The sequence below is a fragment of the Phascolarctos cinereus genome, unplaced genomic scaffold (assembly GCF_003287225.1).
Source record: "Phascolarctos cinereus isolate Bilbo 61053 unplaced genomic scaffold, phaCin_HiC Scaffold_7;HRSCAF=346, whole genome shotgun sequence".
Taxonomy (NCBI): domain Eukaryota; kingdom Metazoa; phylum Chordata; class Mammalia; order Diprotodontia; family Phascolarctidae; genus Phascolarctos; species Phascolarctos cinereus.
In genome coordinates, this window is record NW_027556180.1 from 17,146,297 (window position 1) to 17,165,813 (window position 19,517).

The 19,517-nt window shown below is 41.9% G+C and overlaps 1 protein-coding gene across 3 annotated transcripts in view; it reads left to right on the forward strand.

The window, feature by feature from the left end:
- The window catches only part of KCNAB1 (potassium voltage-gated channel subfamily A regulatory beta subunit 1), a 457,818-nt gene that overhangs the window by 406,890 nt on the left and 31,411 nt on the right, over positions 1–19,517 (forward strand). For all 3 annotated transcript variants that reach the window (XM_020988906.2, XM_020988908.2, XM_020988909.2), the window contains exon 9: positions 15,838–15,923. In XM_020988906.2, the coding sequence (XP_020844565.1) occupies positions 15,838–15,923 (86 nt within the window). The remainder of the gene's footprint in view (positions 1–15,837; positions 15,924–19,517) is intronic.

The following is a 19,517-nucleotide window of genomic DNA, read 5'->3' on the forward strand; positions in this document are numbered from 1 at the left end:
TCCTTCCACTTTGGACAGCTCCCACTGTTACGAAGTGTTTTTCCTATATCAAGCCTAAATTTTCCTCTTTTACACATTGCTCTTCCTTCTGCCTTCTGGGACCAGACAAAATATCTAATCCCTCTTCCATTTGACAGCCCTTCAAATATCTGTCTGCCGCACACAGCACACTCAAACCTCCATGCCTTCACTAGTACATGCCATATCCTATATCTGGAATAGGCTCTCACTTAATACCACTTTCCCTGCTGAATTCCTATCCACCCTTTAAAGCCTAACTAAAACTCTACTTTTTCCAGAAAGCCTTCCATGAGCCCCTCAGTACAAAATGACCTTCCTTGTCAGAATACACATAGCATTTTGTTTTGTAACTCTTTAATGTATTCATCATAATATTGCATATTTTGTTTTTCACTCTTGGTGTTGCACATCCCCTAACTGAATGTAAACTCCTTGACAGAAGGGATGAAGCCTTCTCTAAACTTTGCATGTCATCCAGTATCCAGGACAGTTGTCATCAACACAGCAAGACCTTAATAAAAATATTTGGAATGTTGCGTGGTGTAGCTTGGTAGGGTGTCAGTAAAACATGCTTTTTCCCCTGCTCATCTCCAACCCAAACCTTCTCCAGGAAGACTCAGGGCACTGAAAAAAAAAGCATGAGTAATTGCTCCAGAATGTCAGCTCTATGTTTTACTAAGTTTTCCTTCTTATGTGTTTTATTCAGTCTGACACGAGACCTAAATTTGTGTGCTCATGTGTATTCTGGGCATGTTCTATGCAAAATTGTGGTCTTCCTATTAAGAGTATGTCTCTCCAAGGAGTGATCTGCCCTTTGGCCTCTCAACTACCTTCAAGAGCTAATAGTTTTTAACTAAGTTTCATGATACTATATTTTTTTTCATTGCTGACTTAGAAGCTCTCAAATTAACTTACTTTGCCATCATAAAAATAAGATGCTTATTGTGGTTTTATAGGAGCTAAAGTACTTTGCAGACAGAAACTCATTATTCCTCCAAATGTCTCTGGGCTCTAAATAGGAAGCAGCCACTTTATAGTTTAAAATTTGATTATAGCTCCTTATTTCATAAATGTTGAAAATGGGCACAAAGATGAGGTGACTTGACCACAATCCCAATAAATGAGCGATTTTTCTCATTTGCAAACCACTAAAAAAAATTGTTGTGACTGAAGTCCAAATGGGGGCCAATTTCCATAGGAAGATCACTTCTTAATCTTAAAATTAAACATAACAATTCCTACATAAAAGTTCTATTAGTTGTATTGTGGAGAGTAATAAGTAAGAATCTTTGTCATAATTACAGCTGCACTATCAGTATGTGAAATATTGAGGAAACTTGGTTGCCATGGAAGAAGGAGCAGGGAAAGAATGTGAGCTAAAGAAGGAAAGAGAAGAATGAATCGTGAATAGGGCCAGAGATTAGAATTGGGAAGGGGAAAACTGGGAAAATCTGAAGAGCAGTTGAAGAAAGAGAAGGCAGTGTGGTATTCAGAGGATGGCAGTGACATCTTTTACTTCTATGCTTCAATGGAGTTTCTCATTTGTTACATGTTGTAGTCTGTCCACAGCCACCATATGCCTCTCTGTTGCCCTCTGGGTGGTATTCATTTTTATTTATTTGTAAATTGTCAAATTCTACATCTTGCTGCCACATAGCAATACCTACAAAATGTTGTTATGAACAACATCCGCTTTTGCTTTCATGGGAAACTTGGGATCATTTAAGACCTTTGTAATTCTCAGAGATAATCCAGCCCACCCTCCTCTTTCTATTCAACTCTGGGTCCAACTGATTGATTGATGTGCCCAATCTACATACTGATGGACAAGTTCTATAGGTTATTCATCCATGTGCGTGTCATAGTAGGAGCCAGAGATATCTTCAAACTAGATCTTTTCTGCGTGGATGGTCAGACCAATCTCCTTTGAGGGAGTACAGATCTCTTCCAAGAAACGATCTAATGCCCGGGGCTTGACACAAACAATATAACGTCATCTGCAAAGAGGAGCATCTGGAAGATCTCATCGTTGACATAAAACTTTCCCTCAACATCAATTCCGTGTTAGATTTTTCTCCCCATAACAATGATGAATATATTTGCCTAGCACACCTCTTATTTTGTGCCTCATCTGATGTTTGTGATCAGAGGATCCTTGAACAGTCTGATATCTTTCAAGAAGTCTTGAATGATTTTGATGTAAAGATTGGTTCCTTGTTGTAAAGGAGCCAGCAGGGTTAGGTTTAGTCATTCTCCCAAAATGAATGAGATAATATTTATAAGGAAGCATTTGGCACAGTGCCTGGCACATGGTAGTTACTATATAAATGCTCATTCCCTTTCTCTTCACTTCTTGGCAAGCAATAAACAAGCAGCACAAAGATATTTTATATTCTCTACATCTTTCAGTTAATCACAAAACGCTTTTTTAAAAGGTTGTTGAATGTAGCTTTCAAGACCCTGCTTGTTCCCTACTGATACCCTCATCAGGTATGTCCTTTATTTATGTATAGATGACCCTTGTAAGATTTCATACAAATTGGAGGCTAGGCATATAGCTGTTCTCACAGCCTTCTTTTTGGGGGCATTAAAAAGGTCCATTTTTTCTACACCTTTGTTATCATCCCTTTTTTCAGATCCTTGGATATCAGTTCTTTAATGTCCTCACAATGGTATCACATCTGGCACAGATGGGGAAGCACAGATCCCCTCTTTATACACTTTGTTCAATCCAGCTGTTTTGCCCATCTTGGTTTTCTTCAGTACCATTTCTACCTCAACTATAAGTGTATCTGAAACCATTTTGTTATGGTTTAATGATGGTGGTTCTGCTATTTGTCATGGATGAAAAGCAGTTTGTTACGATGATTCTAACAAATCTTTTCCATTTTATTCTGTGTTTCTCTTTCCATTTTCATCCTTAAATGCCTCTTGGACAATTTTCCTCAGTTGGATACCTTGCTGCACACTTTCTTTAAATTGGTTTCACCCTCCATCAAGCTTCTATATGCTTTATAAAATGATCCTGCTCATAACCATGCAACATGCTTCTTCCTAAGAATCTACAAAGGAACTTACATTCATGTGCCATGTTGCCTTTGGAAGTTGTGATGTTGTAAATAAGCACTTTGCAAACCTGAAGCACTATTAAAATTTGAGGTCCTTTATTAAAAAGGATTAAAGGAAAACAGAGGATTCAAACTGACGGCTCTCAGGAGTATAAGACTCAAGAGGGGATAAGGAGGTGAAGGATTTTAGAGGAGAAGAGAAAACAGAACTCAAAGAGGAGAAGGTATTTGGTAGGGAAAAAATCAGGAAGAGAAAGTAGTCAAACAAGGTAGAGGTTAGTGAGAGGAGGGCAAGGAAGGTGGGTGTGACTCAAGGGGCTAATGAGCTGAGCAGCAAAGCAACAAGCATGGAATTGAGCATTGGAATTGAGATGTCTCCCCAAAAGCAATCATCTATGCCAATTCTCCAACACAGAGACTGGAAAGGAAAAGAGGACTGAGGTTCTCACTTTAGCAAATACAGACAGCAAGTATTATTTTGGAGTGAACTACATTGGAATGTGCAGTCCTTAAATTTTGGCTGTGACCAAAGGGATTGTACTTGTGTGCAAAGTGCCCGATACTCTTTTTCCTAAGAGGAAAGATTCATGGACATTGGGAAAATGGAGGACTGATTTCAATGTAAAAACAAAAAGGGAAAAAGGGATGCAAAAAGACATATGACGATCCCACATCTATGTCAGGAGGAGACAGGGTGGAATCATGTTGAGAGAGAGAGAGAGAGAGAGAGAGAGAGAGAGAGAGAGAGAGAGAGAGAGAGAGAGAGAGAGAGAGAGAGACAGAGATAGAGACAGAGAAGAAGGAAGGAAGGAAGGAAGGAAGGAAGGAAGGAAGGAAGGAAGGAAGGAAGGAAGGAAGGAAGGAAGGAAGGAAGGAAGGAAAAAAGAGCCCCGAGCCCTTGGAGAAAGAAACAGATAAAAAGCCTCTTCCTCATCAGTTGATAGCTAGATATTCTGGAGAGGAAGCGGCTGTTTGTCCTCCGAAGAATGATGGTGGGTGAGAGACCATCTAGTAAGGGCATGTGGAAGAAGACAAATAAAGGTGATTGGTGCCTTTGTACAAAAGCAGTACTGAGGCACTTGTAACCCAAACAACAAAATAGAGATCTCTATCTCCCTGAAATATGTGTGTGTAAGACATGACTATCCATCCAAGACTTGTAAAGACAGCTGATTGCCATCCACTTCTGGTGATTCACACGTGCAAAAATCATACTGCCAGAAGGAGCCTTGAAACCCTCCTGAAGTCTTGGATGAGAAGCTGAAGTCCATAGGGGCACAAGGGCTGATTCCAACACAAGTCTATATCAAAGGAAGACAAAGGATCTGTAAGAGAGGTGGACTTGGGGATTAAATGGCTGGTTTAAAAGACACTGTCTGAGAATAGGATTTGAATTTCTGGATCACGCAATAAAATACAGGAATTACAGGGTCCTGACCAAGAATAGTCAGGCTAATAATTAACAAAGGCTAGAAAGGGTAGAGTGTTGCAAATCTAATCAAAGGGTTTTTTTTAAAAAACTGAAAAGACAGGGGAAGGAAGCTGCTTATTTATATGCACTAATCTAGACACCACAGGAGCAACTAGGTGGCACAGTGGGTAGAGGGCTGGGCTAGGGGTCAGGAAGACTCCTCTTGGTGAGTTCAAATCCAGCCTCAGACACTTACTGGCTGTGTGACCCTGGGCAAGTCACTTAATCAGTTTCCTCATCTGTAAAATGATCTGGAGAAGGAAATGACAATCCACTCCAGTATCTTTGCCAAGAAAACCCCAAGTAGGATCACAGAGTTGGACATGACTAAAAAATGACTCTCAGATACCATAGTAAATAGTTACGACATAGAAGCAATACCCAAAATTTCAAAAGTGACAAAAACTTAGAAGGAAGACAGTTAAAAAATCCATAGTGTCAGAAATCTATATACAAATGAACACTGGATGGATAACAAGCAAGATAAACAATGATGCCAATGCAAGGAGGCCAATTTATTCTAGAATATATCACTGAGGCTTAGTGGGATGAGATCCAGGACTGCTTGGAGAGGATGGACCTTATACAGAGGAAATGAAAGGGGTTAAAAGGGGTCAGGGAAGAAAGAAGGGAATAGCATTTTATATTAAAAAAAAAGATATACCCATTTGAGGAAATAAAGGAACCAGAGGGAAAAGCATGGTAGAGAGTATTTGGGTGAAGATAGAATGGAATGAGATTGGGGCAGCTAGGTGGCCCAGTGGATAGAGCTCCAGCCTCAGAGTCAGGAAGACTTGAGTTCAAATCCAGCCTCAGACACTTACTAGCTGGGCAAATCACCTTGGCAATTGCCTCACTGAAAAGCAAAAAAAAAAAATGGAATGATCTCAAATGAGATGATGTATGTAGTGCTTTGAAAACTTTAAATTGTTGGATGAATATTAGCTATTATTATTATTAGAAACAGAAATGGTTGTATTATTAAGTGTACTATAGAGCACATGGAAATAAAGAAGAAATAGATGAAGAGATCAGGAAACAGCTTGGTACACTAGCCTGGCACAGGAGCATGGCACAGGGGTGGTGGGGGCCTTCAATAATCCAGACCACCACTGGAACTCTCTCTGGCAAAATACACTAGCTAATTATTTCTTGACTTGCCATGGTGATAATTTGATCATTCCAAAGGTAGACAATCAATAAAGACAAATTCTATTGTAAATTTGATTCATAGCCAAAAGGAAGAGCTCATTTCTGGGTTGGAAATTAGGAAAAGCTTGGATGGAAATAACTATTCCCTCTCTGAATCTGGCTAACAAAGTAAAGGAGCAGCAGGAAATAGTCTGATATGCTTCCTAGATTTGGCAAAGTGTTCAGCTCAGAGGGTTCAGAGAAAGGATTGGTAGGTTCCATGGATTAAGATTGTAAATGGGATACCAGCCTGGAGGGATAGAGAAAACTAAAGAAAAAACTGGAGATAGAAAGAAGACAATTATGATAAGTTGGGAAAGGGAGTTTTTTTTTCCCCAGAGAAACCAGTGTAGATGCACAGAGAACTCTTTTTTTAAGATATATTGAAGATGGGAAAGAAGAACAGGTAGTAGGGATGACTACAAAACTGGGTAGCCCTCCAAGAATAATGTCAAGGGTGCTGCTGCTCAGAATGGTGTGAGAAAACCCAGGGACCACAAAAAGGGGAGTTCGGGATGTGGAAAAGAAGAGGAAGAAAGAAGAGATAGGGGCCTTAGGTATGCTTTTTGGAACAATGGTAACTGACAAGGAAGGACAGCAGAGCTGTCCAACTCTATTTTTCCTTTTGTTTTTCTGTCAAGGAGAATGATCTTTGGACTGAAAAAGATAGAACAAAAGTGGCTAATGGAGCTTTGATAACTAGGAGATGTAAGGCTGCTCTTGATGAGGCAAAGTCATCTGGCCCAAATGAACTATACTCTACAGCACTGGAAGTATAGTAGAGGATATAACTAAGCCACTGCCAGTGGTCTTTGAAAGAAGTCAAAGAACTGGAGGAGAAACAGCATCAGAAAAGGACAAATGCCCCATGCTTCAGATACAGAAAGTGGACTCTGAAAGTGACAAACTAGTGAGATTTACTATGATTCCTAGAAAAACTCTATAGTCTATTGTGAATCGGTCAACTAGTCAATATTTATTAGCTGCCTACTATGTGCCAGGCATTGTGCCAAGCTCTGGGGTTACAAAAGAAGCAAAAGAGAGTTCCTGCCTTCAAGGAGCTGGCAATTTAATAGATCGTTCAAGAGATGGTGAGTCAATTTTTAGAAAATGAAACAGTGATCACACAGAACCAACATGGTGTCAGTAAGAACAGGTCATGCCAGAGTAAACTTCTCTCCCCACCCCCTGCCTTTTTTTTGGGGGGGGGGAAGGGCAAGAATAATAGATTGGTAGATCAGGCAAATTCTTTATTGTTGATCTTGATTTTACAAAAGCATTTGAAAAAGACTGACATGTTATGGTGGAAATGACCGCGATGTGGAGCAGACAGGACAGCATAATATAGTTAGTTAGGCAGATTGCAAACTGATTGAATGGAAAGATCCAAAAAGTAATCATTAACAGATTGGCGTCAGCTTGGAAGGAGGTCTCCAGGAGATGCCCCAGGGATCTGTCCCTGGTCCTGTTTTGCTTGAACCTTTTTATAGGTGATTTGGTTAAAGACATAGGTCACATCCTAGTCTAACTCAGATGATGAAAAACTGGGAGGAATCAACATGATCCCTACTAACTGCGAGGTTTGCTAAGTGTAATCGGATGAGATTTAATAGGAAAAAGGGAATGCCTTGTAAGTGGGTTAAAAAAATCAATGCTATTAGGACAAGCTAGGTAAAGTATAAAGGCATGGCCAGGCAGCAGGGAATCTGAACAGAATCTCAGTTTTTGAGCAGACTACACACTCCATAGGAGTCAACAGTGTGATAGAGCAGCTCAATGTGACATCCCAGGAAAGTACACTACCAAGGTAAGTGAACTTATCCACAGCATTCAAAACTTCTCCATCTGCTGTAACCAATGGTTCCACATATGGATGGTGTGGTGCTGGCTGAGGGAGCACTTGTGTTGGTATGGCAGCTAAGAAAGTTTACAAAATAGTAGGCTGCATTGATGGGTGCTAGGGTCCAGGACAAGTAAGTTAATAGTCTCACTGTACTCGGCCTATGTTGTGTGTTCTGTTCCAGGTATCACATTCTAGAAAGGACATTGAAACAGCAGAGAACAGTGATCAGAATGATGAAGGACCTCAATATCATGCAATATCTGTACTGCAAAATATGCAATAAATATCCATTTTGAAGGAACTGAGATAATTAGCCTGGAGAAGAGAAAACCTAGGCAGGCTGGAAGTGGAGAGGAGGGGGGACAGGGAGAAAGGGGCTGTCTGCAAGTACTGGAAGGACTGTCCCATGAATCAGACTTGCTCTGCTTGGTTCCAGAAGGCAGAAAAAAGGAGTAAATTAGTAGGAGTTTCAAAGACCCAAGTTTAGGCTTGTAAGGGAAAACTTCACAACAGTGGCATCCATCCAAAAGTTTGACAGAGTACTTTGGGAGGTAGTGGGTGATACCTCTCTAGAGGTACACCAAGTATGCATAGTCACTCTGTAAGATGGAGGTCCCACATCCCTCAGTCTTAATAAATATAATTAACAAGATTCTGTGCACCCTGGTACTTTTGTCAGGGAAGAATGCTTCTTTGAGTTAGAGAATCAATTAGTCAATCAAAGGTATAAACTAGACATCAACAGCTCCTAGACACCTCTGTTCAACCAATCAATTAAAGGTGAGAACTCAGCACAAATTGAATGAAATTAATGACATCACACAGGAAATGCATCCTTGTTGGTTGAAGACAATCAGTCATTCTGATTCAGTCTCCCTGACCTGCTTGACCAGAGGGTGGCCTCGTGAACTTTGACACAGACAGTGAAAAAAAGCAACTTCTGGAATGTATAAGGTCACCAACTTTCAGATACCAGCTGAGAGTTATTTTCCTACCAGAGAAATCTCCACTATCATTTCCTTTGAGAAATTCTTGGGATATTTTGAATGGAATGGTGATTTCATTAGGACTCCACAAAGGGAAAACAGAACTTCCATTGACTAGGAGACATGAGCACATGTGATCTCTAAGTCTGAGCTCACTCTCCCAGGGACCTTGCGTGTGCAATGGAAGGATGTGTCAAAAACTTTTAGGGGCAATGTAATTTGTGATAGTTATAGCATCTTAGTAAATACCCTTTTCTAAAAGCCAATTAAGGCTGGCTGGCTGGAAATCAGTGGGAAGCATTCCACATGAGGATTCATGAACTACAGTAATTTTTAAAACCACCAAAGGTTACTCTTGAAAGAAGTAGTCAGTTACGCTATTGAGTTTGACTAAAAGCTGGCGAAAATAGACTCAGAAGAAGATTCTACAACTTATTGGGGACATTGTTATGGGATTTTTCTCCCCAAGTACAGAAGCTTCTTCTAAATCTTAGGTTTTTTTAAAAATTTTTAAAAAATGAAGTGATTCTGAGGTTTTTTTCCCCCCGAGATTCTATGACTCTGTGCCTCTGTTGAGAAATTCTTTGCTATTTATGGAATTTCAGCTGATAATTGTTGCCTATGGCACCTGGAAAGGCAGAATTTGCCAGCCATGTACACAGGGAGCCAAAAGATCTGGAGGTTGAAGGGCTCTTCGCCATAACCTAGCCCTGCCTTGTTCTGCTTGGGTCTTTTTTAAGCCAAACAATATGTAGTTCCCAATTAGGCAAAATTTAAAGGTACTTCTCTTACACCACACTTATAAGGTAGATTGTACAATGGAAAGAAGACTGGATTTGGAGCCAGAAAACCCAAGTTCAACTCCCAGCTCTACCACACTCCCATGTGTGACAGTCCCTTCCCTTCTCTGGTCTCCAATTTCTTCCTATGTAAAATGAGAGTGGTGGCCTGGAGCCAGAAGAGAAGAGAACACCAACACAGAGGAGGTGGGGAAGGTGTCAAATGCTCCAGAGAACCCAGGGATCCCCCCAAATGACAAAAAAATAAAAACAACACCCATCCTGCCTGATTTTGAGGGGGTGACTGGTGAAGTCTGAGAGAGTCTTCAGTGGAGGAGTGAGCAAGAAGGAATTGAGGAGAGTGAGTAGTGAGAAAGTTGAGGCAACAGACAAAGGAATGGTCAAGACAGCAGAGAAAGCATGGTAGCTTTATGGTTCTCCAGGGTCAAGGGGAAGCCTCTGTTTCAGATTTTGTTTTTCACCAGTCCTTTGATTTTATTGGGCTAGAGAAGTCACCGATATGAAAACTTCCTCTTGCAAAACACACGGGCAACAGGTCTGCAATATGGGGTCTCAGAGAATTGCCTGGGGCAGTGGGAGGTCACCATGACTTGCTCAGGGTTACCCAGCCAGGAGTGTCAGGGGTGAGATTTGACCCTGGGACTATCCCTTAATGCCTCTCTTTGTTTAGGATAATTAAGAGTATACTAGTACACATTTTGGGGGCAGCTAGGTGGCACAGTGGCCTGGAGTCAGGAATATCTTCCTGAGTTTCAATCTGGCCTCAACAATTACTAGCTGAATGACCCTGGGCAAGTCACTTAACCCTGTTTGCCTCAGTTTCCTCATCTGTAAAATGAGCTGGAGAAGGAAATGGTAAACTACTCCAGTATCTCTGCCAAGAAAACCCCAAATTGGGTCATGAAGAGTCAGACAAGACTGAACAACAACACTACACATTTATAGATTGCTTTCAGTGCTTCCTGGGGGATTTGAGGAAATTCAAAACTTCTCTGGGCCTCAGTTGCATCATAGAGAAAATGAAAGGGTTGGGTTGAATAATCTCTAGGGTCCTTTCTAGCTCAAAATTCTGTAACCCTATGAAATTAGACTCCTGACTCCTCTGGGGAATAGCAGGTGAGGAGAAATGAATGCCACATAGCTCCATTGGAAGAATGAGGTCAAAATTCTTACTATCGCTGTCTCCCTGAAAACAAGCTGGAGGAAGCCATAGGGAAAGGTGGCAGGGAGGTCCACCCTCTTTAATAAAGATGCAAAGGCTCTTCCAAGGGACCTTCCTACGGTCTGAGCTACCTCTCCCTGAAGACCCCTAACATAAAGATAATAGTAAAAACAGTCATTTGAGCCTTATGGGGCCCATTACATACATTATCAAGCAAGCAAGAAATCCAGCAACAAGCATTTATTAAACATCTACTTTCTGACAGATGTAGAAGATATAAAGACAAAAATCAAACAGTGTCTGCCCTCAAGAAGCTAACCGTATATTGAGGGATAAAATCTGTACATATATAAGTCATATATATCTAAGTATGTGTGTGTGTATGTAGGTGTACATGTATATATACACCTACATACACACATATACATATGTATTGTAAATAATGATTATACATCTTATAAACAAAATCCATAAAATATACGTGAAGTAAATGCAAGGCACGTGTAGGTAAGAGGCACACACAGCTGAGGGCAAGGGGTCCTTACAATTTGGTCCTTACAAGGCAGTGAGGTGGTTGCTACTCTTATTCCCATTATACAGATGAGGAAGCTGAAGCTAGGAGAAGTTCCATGATTTGATCAAATCAGGTGAACATTTACAAACCTGAAAACACCATGTAAATGCTAACAGTTGCTGCTGCTGTTCTCATGATTGCCAAGGGCCATATAGCTAGGAGGTGTCTGATTCCTACCCAAGTCTTCCTGACTCCCTCTTTTACGCCACACTGCCTCCTTCACATATACCCTGTGCAATGACTTCAGAGGCTTGAGGGATTTAGGGCTGAGGGGAGTTTTAAAATCTGGTAGAGTATGTTATTTCCCATGAAAACCAAGCGCTGAAGAGAATAATTGAGAGCCTTTAAACGTTGGGCTTTGACCATTTAAAGACCTCCCAGAGCTTAGAGGGTCCTTAATGATCACAGTCCAACTCCTCCCTCTCCCATCTCCTCTTCAAGTTTTTGGGAGGAAAACCCCTCTCTATTCTCATCTCTCTACGTCGATCGCAGTATGTTCTCTTTCCTTTTTAAGACAAAGGAATGGACTAAATAACCTTTTAGGACCTTCTCAACCCCGCAGTTCCAGAATCTGAGTGATATTTTTACATGATACTATGCTGGTGCTAGGAATGGGATTGTTTTTCTTTTAGCAATGCCGCCCTCTTGTGGCCTCGATGATCAGAGCACATTCTGCTCCTTGACTTGGACCACAGCAAAATAACACCGGGAAATTTGCAGTGAAACGTTCAAAGGGACGGTGTTCCCAGGGTCACGGGACTGAAAGGGACTCCAGCAGTCTTCTAGTCCAACCCACAGCAGAAAAGGAATCCCCACTGCGATAACACTCGGTGCTATTATAGCCCGTGAAGGTTTCTAAAGCGCTTGACTTATCTCATTTGACCCTCACGACCTTGTGAGGCAGGAGCTGTCATTATTCCCATGTTACAGATAAGGAAGCAGAGGTTTAGAGAGAACGGTCATATCACTTGCCCAGGGTCACACAATTAGGCGGTGCCTGAGGCAGGATCTGAACTCAGGACTTCCCAAGTCCAGTACCCTCAGGCGCATTCCACATATAGCTTCTACTTGAAGGCCTCCAGTGAAGTACCTCCCATTGGACAAACAGTCATTCAATTCTCGCCAATGGGAATCTCGCACTTCTAAATGGCAGCTTTTCTGCTCTCAGCGATGCACAGCGTTAGGAGTGGAAAGGGCTAAACTTGGGGCACGAAACCGGGTTTGGAAAAAGAAGCCTGGCTCGGCCACTTACCAGGTGACCTTGAGCAAGTCACCCCTCCAAGGCTCCAAGGTTTCATCTATAAATTGAGCAATTTTGAGGTCAATGGCCTCAAACGTTCCTGCCCAACCCTGCCATGTTCTTGGCTCCAGTTTTAGAGAAGAAAAAAAAATGGTGTGATCTCCCCGACTGAGAGACAGCAGCCAGGTAATGGGGAACCAAGTGGTCTGAGTAGTTGGGTTTGGGCCTTTGGAGAGCATATGTCTCCGAAGGCAGCTAGGGGGCACAGTGGCTAGGGAGCTAACCCTAGGGTCAGGAAAACCTGAGTTCAAATCTGGCCTCAGACACTTCCTAGCTGTGTGACCTTGGGCAAGTCACTGAATCTCTCTCAGCCTCAGCTTCCCCATCTCTAAAAAGGGGATTATAATAGTATCCACTTCCCAGGGTTGTTGTGAGGATAAAATGAATTATTTGTAAAGTATTTTACAAACCTTAAATCCCTATATAAAAGTTAGCTGTGATTATGATGATCATGACAGGGAGGCCCAGAGAGAGGAGATGACTTGTCCAACGTCACACAGCTAATTAATGACAGACCATGAATGAGAGCCATAGATCTAGAGCTAAAGGGTCCTCAGAGGACACCTGGTGCACCTCCCTCGCTTTACAAATGAGGAAACTGAGGCTCAGGATGGGGTTGTGTCTTGCCTACCTTGAGCCTCAGAGGAGAGATTCAAACCCAAGCCAGCCGACTCCAACCCCACATGTTCTTTTTGACCTGCTGGTCCACCATCCAGCATTCCCTTCCTGTGTTTCACCCTGCTTTAAAAAGCCTCTTTCTATAGGAACCCACCTCCAAGGATGCGTGCACAATCGGCAGGAAAAGAGACTCTTAAATATGAGGCTGACATTGCCGTGCAGCATCTCTGCCACCCATCTTTAGAAAGAAAAGACGACACGGTGGGGAGCAGAGAATCGCGACCCTGACATCAGGAGGCAGGGTTTCAAATCCTGGCTCTGACTGCACGAGCGGGGTGATTACAGACGATACCTCAACACACCTCTTCTGTACAATGAGATTCAAATACTGCCGCTGACCCTCATAATCTATGTAACCTTGGACAATTGGCTGAACTGCCTCAGGGCTCAGTCTCCTCATCCGTAATAAGGGCCTCCAAAATCCCTTCTAACTCCAGACCTAAGATCCTATCAACTTGCTCATGGCCACACAGCCAGAGGCAGGATTTGAACCCAGGTCTTCCTGACTCCAAGGCTGGTCTTCTATCCATCGTGCTAAACTAGTTCTTGCTATATACCTAGTAGATATGTAACAAATTAAATTTACTTTAGTAGACATCTATTTAAAACCTCTGCGTTTGTCGATTAATTGAATTTCCAGCCCTCGGCAGCTCCCAAGTAGCCTGACATCATGGGAGCGTGCCCTTGTTTGACCCACTTTGAGAAAGAATTCCAACCTGGTTTGTGACTTGCGGCCAAATTAACAGCGAGACTCCCCTAGGTCTGCAGTCCTGCAGGAGCCTACCCCACACGGCTGGTCGTCTTGTGCTTAGCTCAGTTAGAGAATTTGAGGGAACAGGTTCATTTTCCTACTCAGGGAGCACGGAATCTGCAGGCCCCAGCAAACCTGGACCACGTCCATCATACAATTCCCACCAAAATCAATTACTGGGAAGTTTTAGAGGAAAGTTGGTTCAGAGAAAACCAGAGTAGCACCTGACATCCCCTGCGGAGCAGGATGGGAAGAACTCTCAGTGGTTTATTCCATACCGACGTCTATCATTAAGAAAAGTGTCATTGCGTCATAGTCACTGAATAGCTAGCATGTTAGATAGCCATAGTACAGCTAAGCCAATGGACCGAAGAGGTGCTTTCTACCATCGACGATTTTACACTTTGAAGAATAAAGATGTGACAGATAAGGGCCTTAGTTTCCTCACCTGTAAAGCGAGGGAGTCGGTCTAGGATGACTTCTGAGTTTCCAGTTCTAAATATTGATCCTAGATTCCTTCCTCTCTAGAGTGCCTGTTAGTAATTTATGTCCTACTGTTTAATGGCATATCCAGGGGTTGTGGAAGGTTCTTACCCAGACTATGAACACGTGTACTGAGTAACCTTCATTTAACTTCTGTGTGGACAAGCACCGTCAGGGAGGAGGAGATTAAGAGGGAATCTTAAACTCTCATTCAGGAAGGCTCTCAGGATCCAGGGCTAAAAGGAGCCTTAGAGTTCATCTCACCCAACTCTCATGGTATTCCGGGCTTCTTAAACTTTGATACTCAAGCATTTCTTCATTCCACTCTGGGTTGTGGCCCCATGGGTCTTGACCCACCCTTTAAGAAGTGCTGGCTAGATGAGGAACCCAAGGTCTAGACAGAAAACATAACTCACCCATGGGTGCCAAGTGGAAGAGGCAGAATCGGGAGCCAGGCCCTTTGGCCACAAAGCTGGCTTCAGGTCCATACATGAAGCTTCTTCTTAGACTGTGTCTTCATCATCTGACACATGTCACCAATAGAAGGAGTTTGTCTGGTGTGTATGGGATCATAGAATCATGGGATTTTGGAGCTAGAAGAACCTCGGGGAACAAAGACAGAGAGCTCTGGGCCTGGAGTCAGAAGACCTAGTTTTGAGCGTTGACTCTGCTACATAGAGCTGAATGACTCTTACCGAGTTGCTCTCTGCCCCAGCTGTGGGTGCGAGTCCTTGCTCTCTCCTTTACACTAGTGTGTGACTATGGGAAAGTGAAATGATCTCTCTGGAGTTCAGTTTTCACATACATGAAAATGGGAATAATAATATCTGTACTACCTATCTCATGGGGTCGCTGTAAGGGGAAAGTACACCATAACTCTATAAAGCCACATATTCAATTCAATTCATTTTGACCACCACTTATTTGGCTATCACTATATGTGTCGGGCCTATTGCTAAGAGATGGGGATACAAGAGAGAAAAATCAAACTGTTCCCATCCTTAAGAAACTTATGTCCTACTGTGGAGGAATCACACGTACACGGGTAAGTACATACAGGATAAATACAAGTAATTTTAGATTGGACCAACAGGAGGGGCCCAAGGGAGGTCCAGGACAGATCTCCTGCTGGAGGGGCTACCTACGCTATGCTTTGAAAGTTATGCGTAGTTCATCGATATGTAAGTGGGATGTGTTGTTACACCATCATCTAGTCTTGATAAACGTGGGCCTCAGTTTCTTCATCAAGGCCCCTTCTATCACTAAATACTTTGTCCCTGTGTGCCTCCAAATAATTGTTTTATATTAGATTGCCTTCAAGCCATCAAACAATGTTATTCCATTACACTTTTATCATTACAGGATCTCTGATTTAGAGCAGGAAGGGACCTCAGAGGCTATAGTTTTATAACTTTAGTGGAGGTGAAAGAAAAAGAAGCTTGGGTAACTTTGACCTTTTGCTTGAGAAGAACAAAATCTCATGGTGTGCATGTGTTTGATCTTCCATAGAAATTGTCCGAGCGATGACCCATGTGATAAACCAGGGGATGGCCATGTACTGGGGCACATCAAGGTGGAGTGCTATGGAGATTATGGTAATTTGACTTCTTCTCTGAAAAAGCCATTACAGTTTCTTTTTTTCAAACATCTGTTATCCTATGCAAATCATCTACTGAAATCTGAGTGTGAATTTGGAAATGATTTGTGTCTACTATCTATGTGAGTACCTTCCCAGCATGGGAATTGCCTCTGCCACTGCAGGAAGCTCCATTCCATCTAAGACATAGTAAGTGGATGGGTCCTTGCCTAAAACATACAGAGGTTCAATGACTAGTTCCAGATTAGCCACTAAGTGTCAAAGGGTCTGGGTCTTTATGATACCAAGACTAGTACTCTATCCATTACAATACACTGCCATCAAAATCAAGTTTAAAAGCTGAAAATGACCATATCTCAAGCAGCTAATTCCATCATGATTTAGCATCAGGGAAAGATTCTTTTCTTTTCTTAAAGCTAACTTTATTACAGAGGACATAATATAAAAGGAAGGTCCTAACACAAAGGAAGCCTGTTCCTCAGTCTGTTATGGCTAAATGGTAGTAACAAGAACCATACTCAAAGATCGCTGATCCTTGTTAGCAAAAGGCTAACAGGAATATCACGTTCACAGGCCTTAGGGGTGCGGTGTTATGAGTTTCTCAAAAATAAACATAAATGGTATGAAATAACAACTATGTCACTCAAGAATATGTGATAGCACAGGAAAGAAAAAAAAAATGGTATAGTCACTTCTAGACAGCGAGGTCTTTATTATCCCTGAAAGAAAGAACTGTATCTTACAAGTTTTAGGAAAGTCATAGGTATTGTTTCGCTGGTCTTGAATAAATTAATTTTTAGACTTCAAACTATGACAACCTGTCTAGGCTCTTTGCTCAGTCAAATAGAGAAGATAGACCTAACAATAGACCCACCTTGTTAATGCTATGAAGAATGGGCGTGGCTGTTCTGTTCATATCTGAAAAAAATCCCTGGCCCTAAGTAGAGGATATGCTGTGCTGCTAATGGAGCCTTGCTGCTGCAGCATTTCTGTTTTCAAGGATTTGTTCATCCAGAAGGTCCATCAACCCCTAGCGCTCTCTCTCCCTCCCTCCCTCCCCCTTCTCTCCCAACCCCCTTCTATTTATCTGTCTCTGTGTCTTTCTCTCTGTCTCTGTCTGTCTCTCTCACACACACACACACATACACACATAGACACACATGGACTCACCTACATGTACAATGTGTTTATTCATACATACATACATACACACACACTGTGATTTCCACAGTGTAGGAAACCCCACATGTAGACACTCCCTCCATCAACAATAATCCTTCTCATCTGTAGCTTATAGTCCTAGAGAATTTCCTAGGGGAATTAGAGGCTCAGTGACTTTTCCAGGGTCACACCACACAGATGTGTCAGAGGTAGGGTTAGCACAAGGCTGCTTGACTGCAAGGTAGCCCCTCTATACTTGATACCATTCATATAGGGTTCATAATCAGTGCAAGTCAATGAGCACACTTAACAAGTAGTCTGGCTGTGGTGATCAAAGGAGAAGTTCTGTTGAATGCTTCACAGACTCCATTATAATGTTGGTGGCTTCCTAGAGAGTCTCATTTTCCCGAGTCCTTTTATACAAGACCCCCAAAAGATATGTACAAAGTCTGCTTTCTGAGAGGACCGCCTTGTGTCTCCTTGTCTATGGCCTGGCATGCCTGGCTCAACTAAGATGTGTTTCATAAGTTGGAAAGAAGACTGGAAATACAGTCAAAGGCTCTGGGTTCAGACACTAGTTCTGTGGTTGACAAAGGTCAAGTTTTTCTGCCTCTGTGAGCCCATGTTACTAATCTGTAAAATGAGGAATTTGGACTAGACAGTTTTTAAGGTCCAATGCTGAAACTATGATCCGTTTCCCCTCTGTGTGATGTCTTCTTCTGGCCAGAGGTTTAGCTGTAAAGACTTCTCACCTGGGCAAACGGCCTTGATGGTTTGGGCCAATCATTGGTAATTCTACATTTCCATACAGACTGACAACAAACAAAATCTCACAAATTCTCAGAAATACACACATAGTCTGAAATTAACATCATTAATATAATTGGCTATTTAATCTATTAAAATTTAACAAACAGCACAAAGATATATCTAAATATTTCAACAATGTATTTCAGTAAGAAAATTAATTCACGGCTACAGAGTTAGCTCTAACTATCAGCTGTGACTTCAGGCTGCAGATATGGTCCCACCATTGGGCTCTGTCAGTATGGCAGGCAAAACTCCTCTCAAGCATTCTCTTTACAATGTTTCTTCTCAAGATAAGAGTTAGATTCAGTTACTTCAGAAAGTCTCTTCATTCTCTCTTAAAGATGTCATCTATTGAAGTCTCTCAAAGAAGTTCCCTTTCTTAGTCCTTTGTTCCTGCCTTGAAACAATCTCTTTCAGCTGTGAAAGTAAAATCTCGAGATGAGAGCTAAAATGACTCCTTCCAAAGATTGTATTTCCCTCTCTCTCTTTTTTTTTTTGGCAATTGGGGTTAAGTGACTTGCCCAGGGTCACACAGGTAGTAAGTGTCAAGTGTTTGGTCTGAGGTCAGATTTAAGCTCAGGTCCTCCTGACTTCAGGGCCGGTGCTGTATCCACTTCACCACCTAGCTTCCCCAACATCAATTAATTTTTTAAAAATTTTATTGGACTTCCATTTTATTCTGGATTATGAGAACCCCCCTTGACTCTCTTCACCCACACACTGCTACATTTGTCAAGGAGAACCCTTCTTTGGATTTTCCTAAGCTGAACTTTAGACTTTCAAATGTGTGGTACAGTGAGCATAGGACTGGCTCTGAGGCAAAGGACTTGGTTTCAAATCCTGCCTCTGATTCTTGTTCCCTGTGTGAAATGTCTTTCCCTCCCCTATCCCAGACCTCAGTTCGTTAAAACATGAAATGAGATAGTCAGACAAGGTGACTGCTGATGTCCCTTCCAGTTCTAGGTGAATAATCCTATGACCCTCGGACTCTTAGAAATTTATATTTGAAAAACTCCCATCAGAAAATACTTTGATGGAGAATTACAGTTTACTTAAGGAGTTTTCATATATGAGGGTCACATTGGTTGGCAAAAGCTTCACTGCAATGGCTGCAAGCAAATAGCCTGAGACAAATCAGCTTATGTGAAGGATGTGCTTCCATCTAAATTCACATGTGGGAATCACTAGCAATGAGGCACCATTTTCCATTTTTCATTACTGAGAAAGCAAAGGAATCATTGGGAATTGGACTTTCCATTGTGAAGTTGGGGGAGGGGGTTCCTGACACACAGGATGTTGCAAAGTTTGTCCAGTTTATAAGAATTTTGTGTAATAAAAACCTTGGAAGGAACCTCAGAGATTGTCCACTTCCTGCCCTTGTTTAGAGATAAGTAATAAAGTGAGTATCAAAGAAGTGGATTTAATTGGTCAGGTTCACATCCACCAGGGGATTAGAACTCATTCAGACTTAACCCATTAGAAATTAGAACTGAATCTCGACTATGGGGATTCTTTAGGTAAGTCTCATAGAGAGACAACTTCATGAAGTAAATAATAATTTCATGGAAAACTAATATTATTTGCTATATGAGAGGACAAAAGGAATAGTCTCAAAGAAACC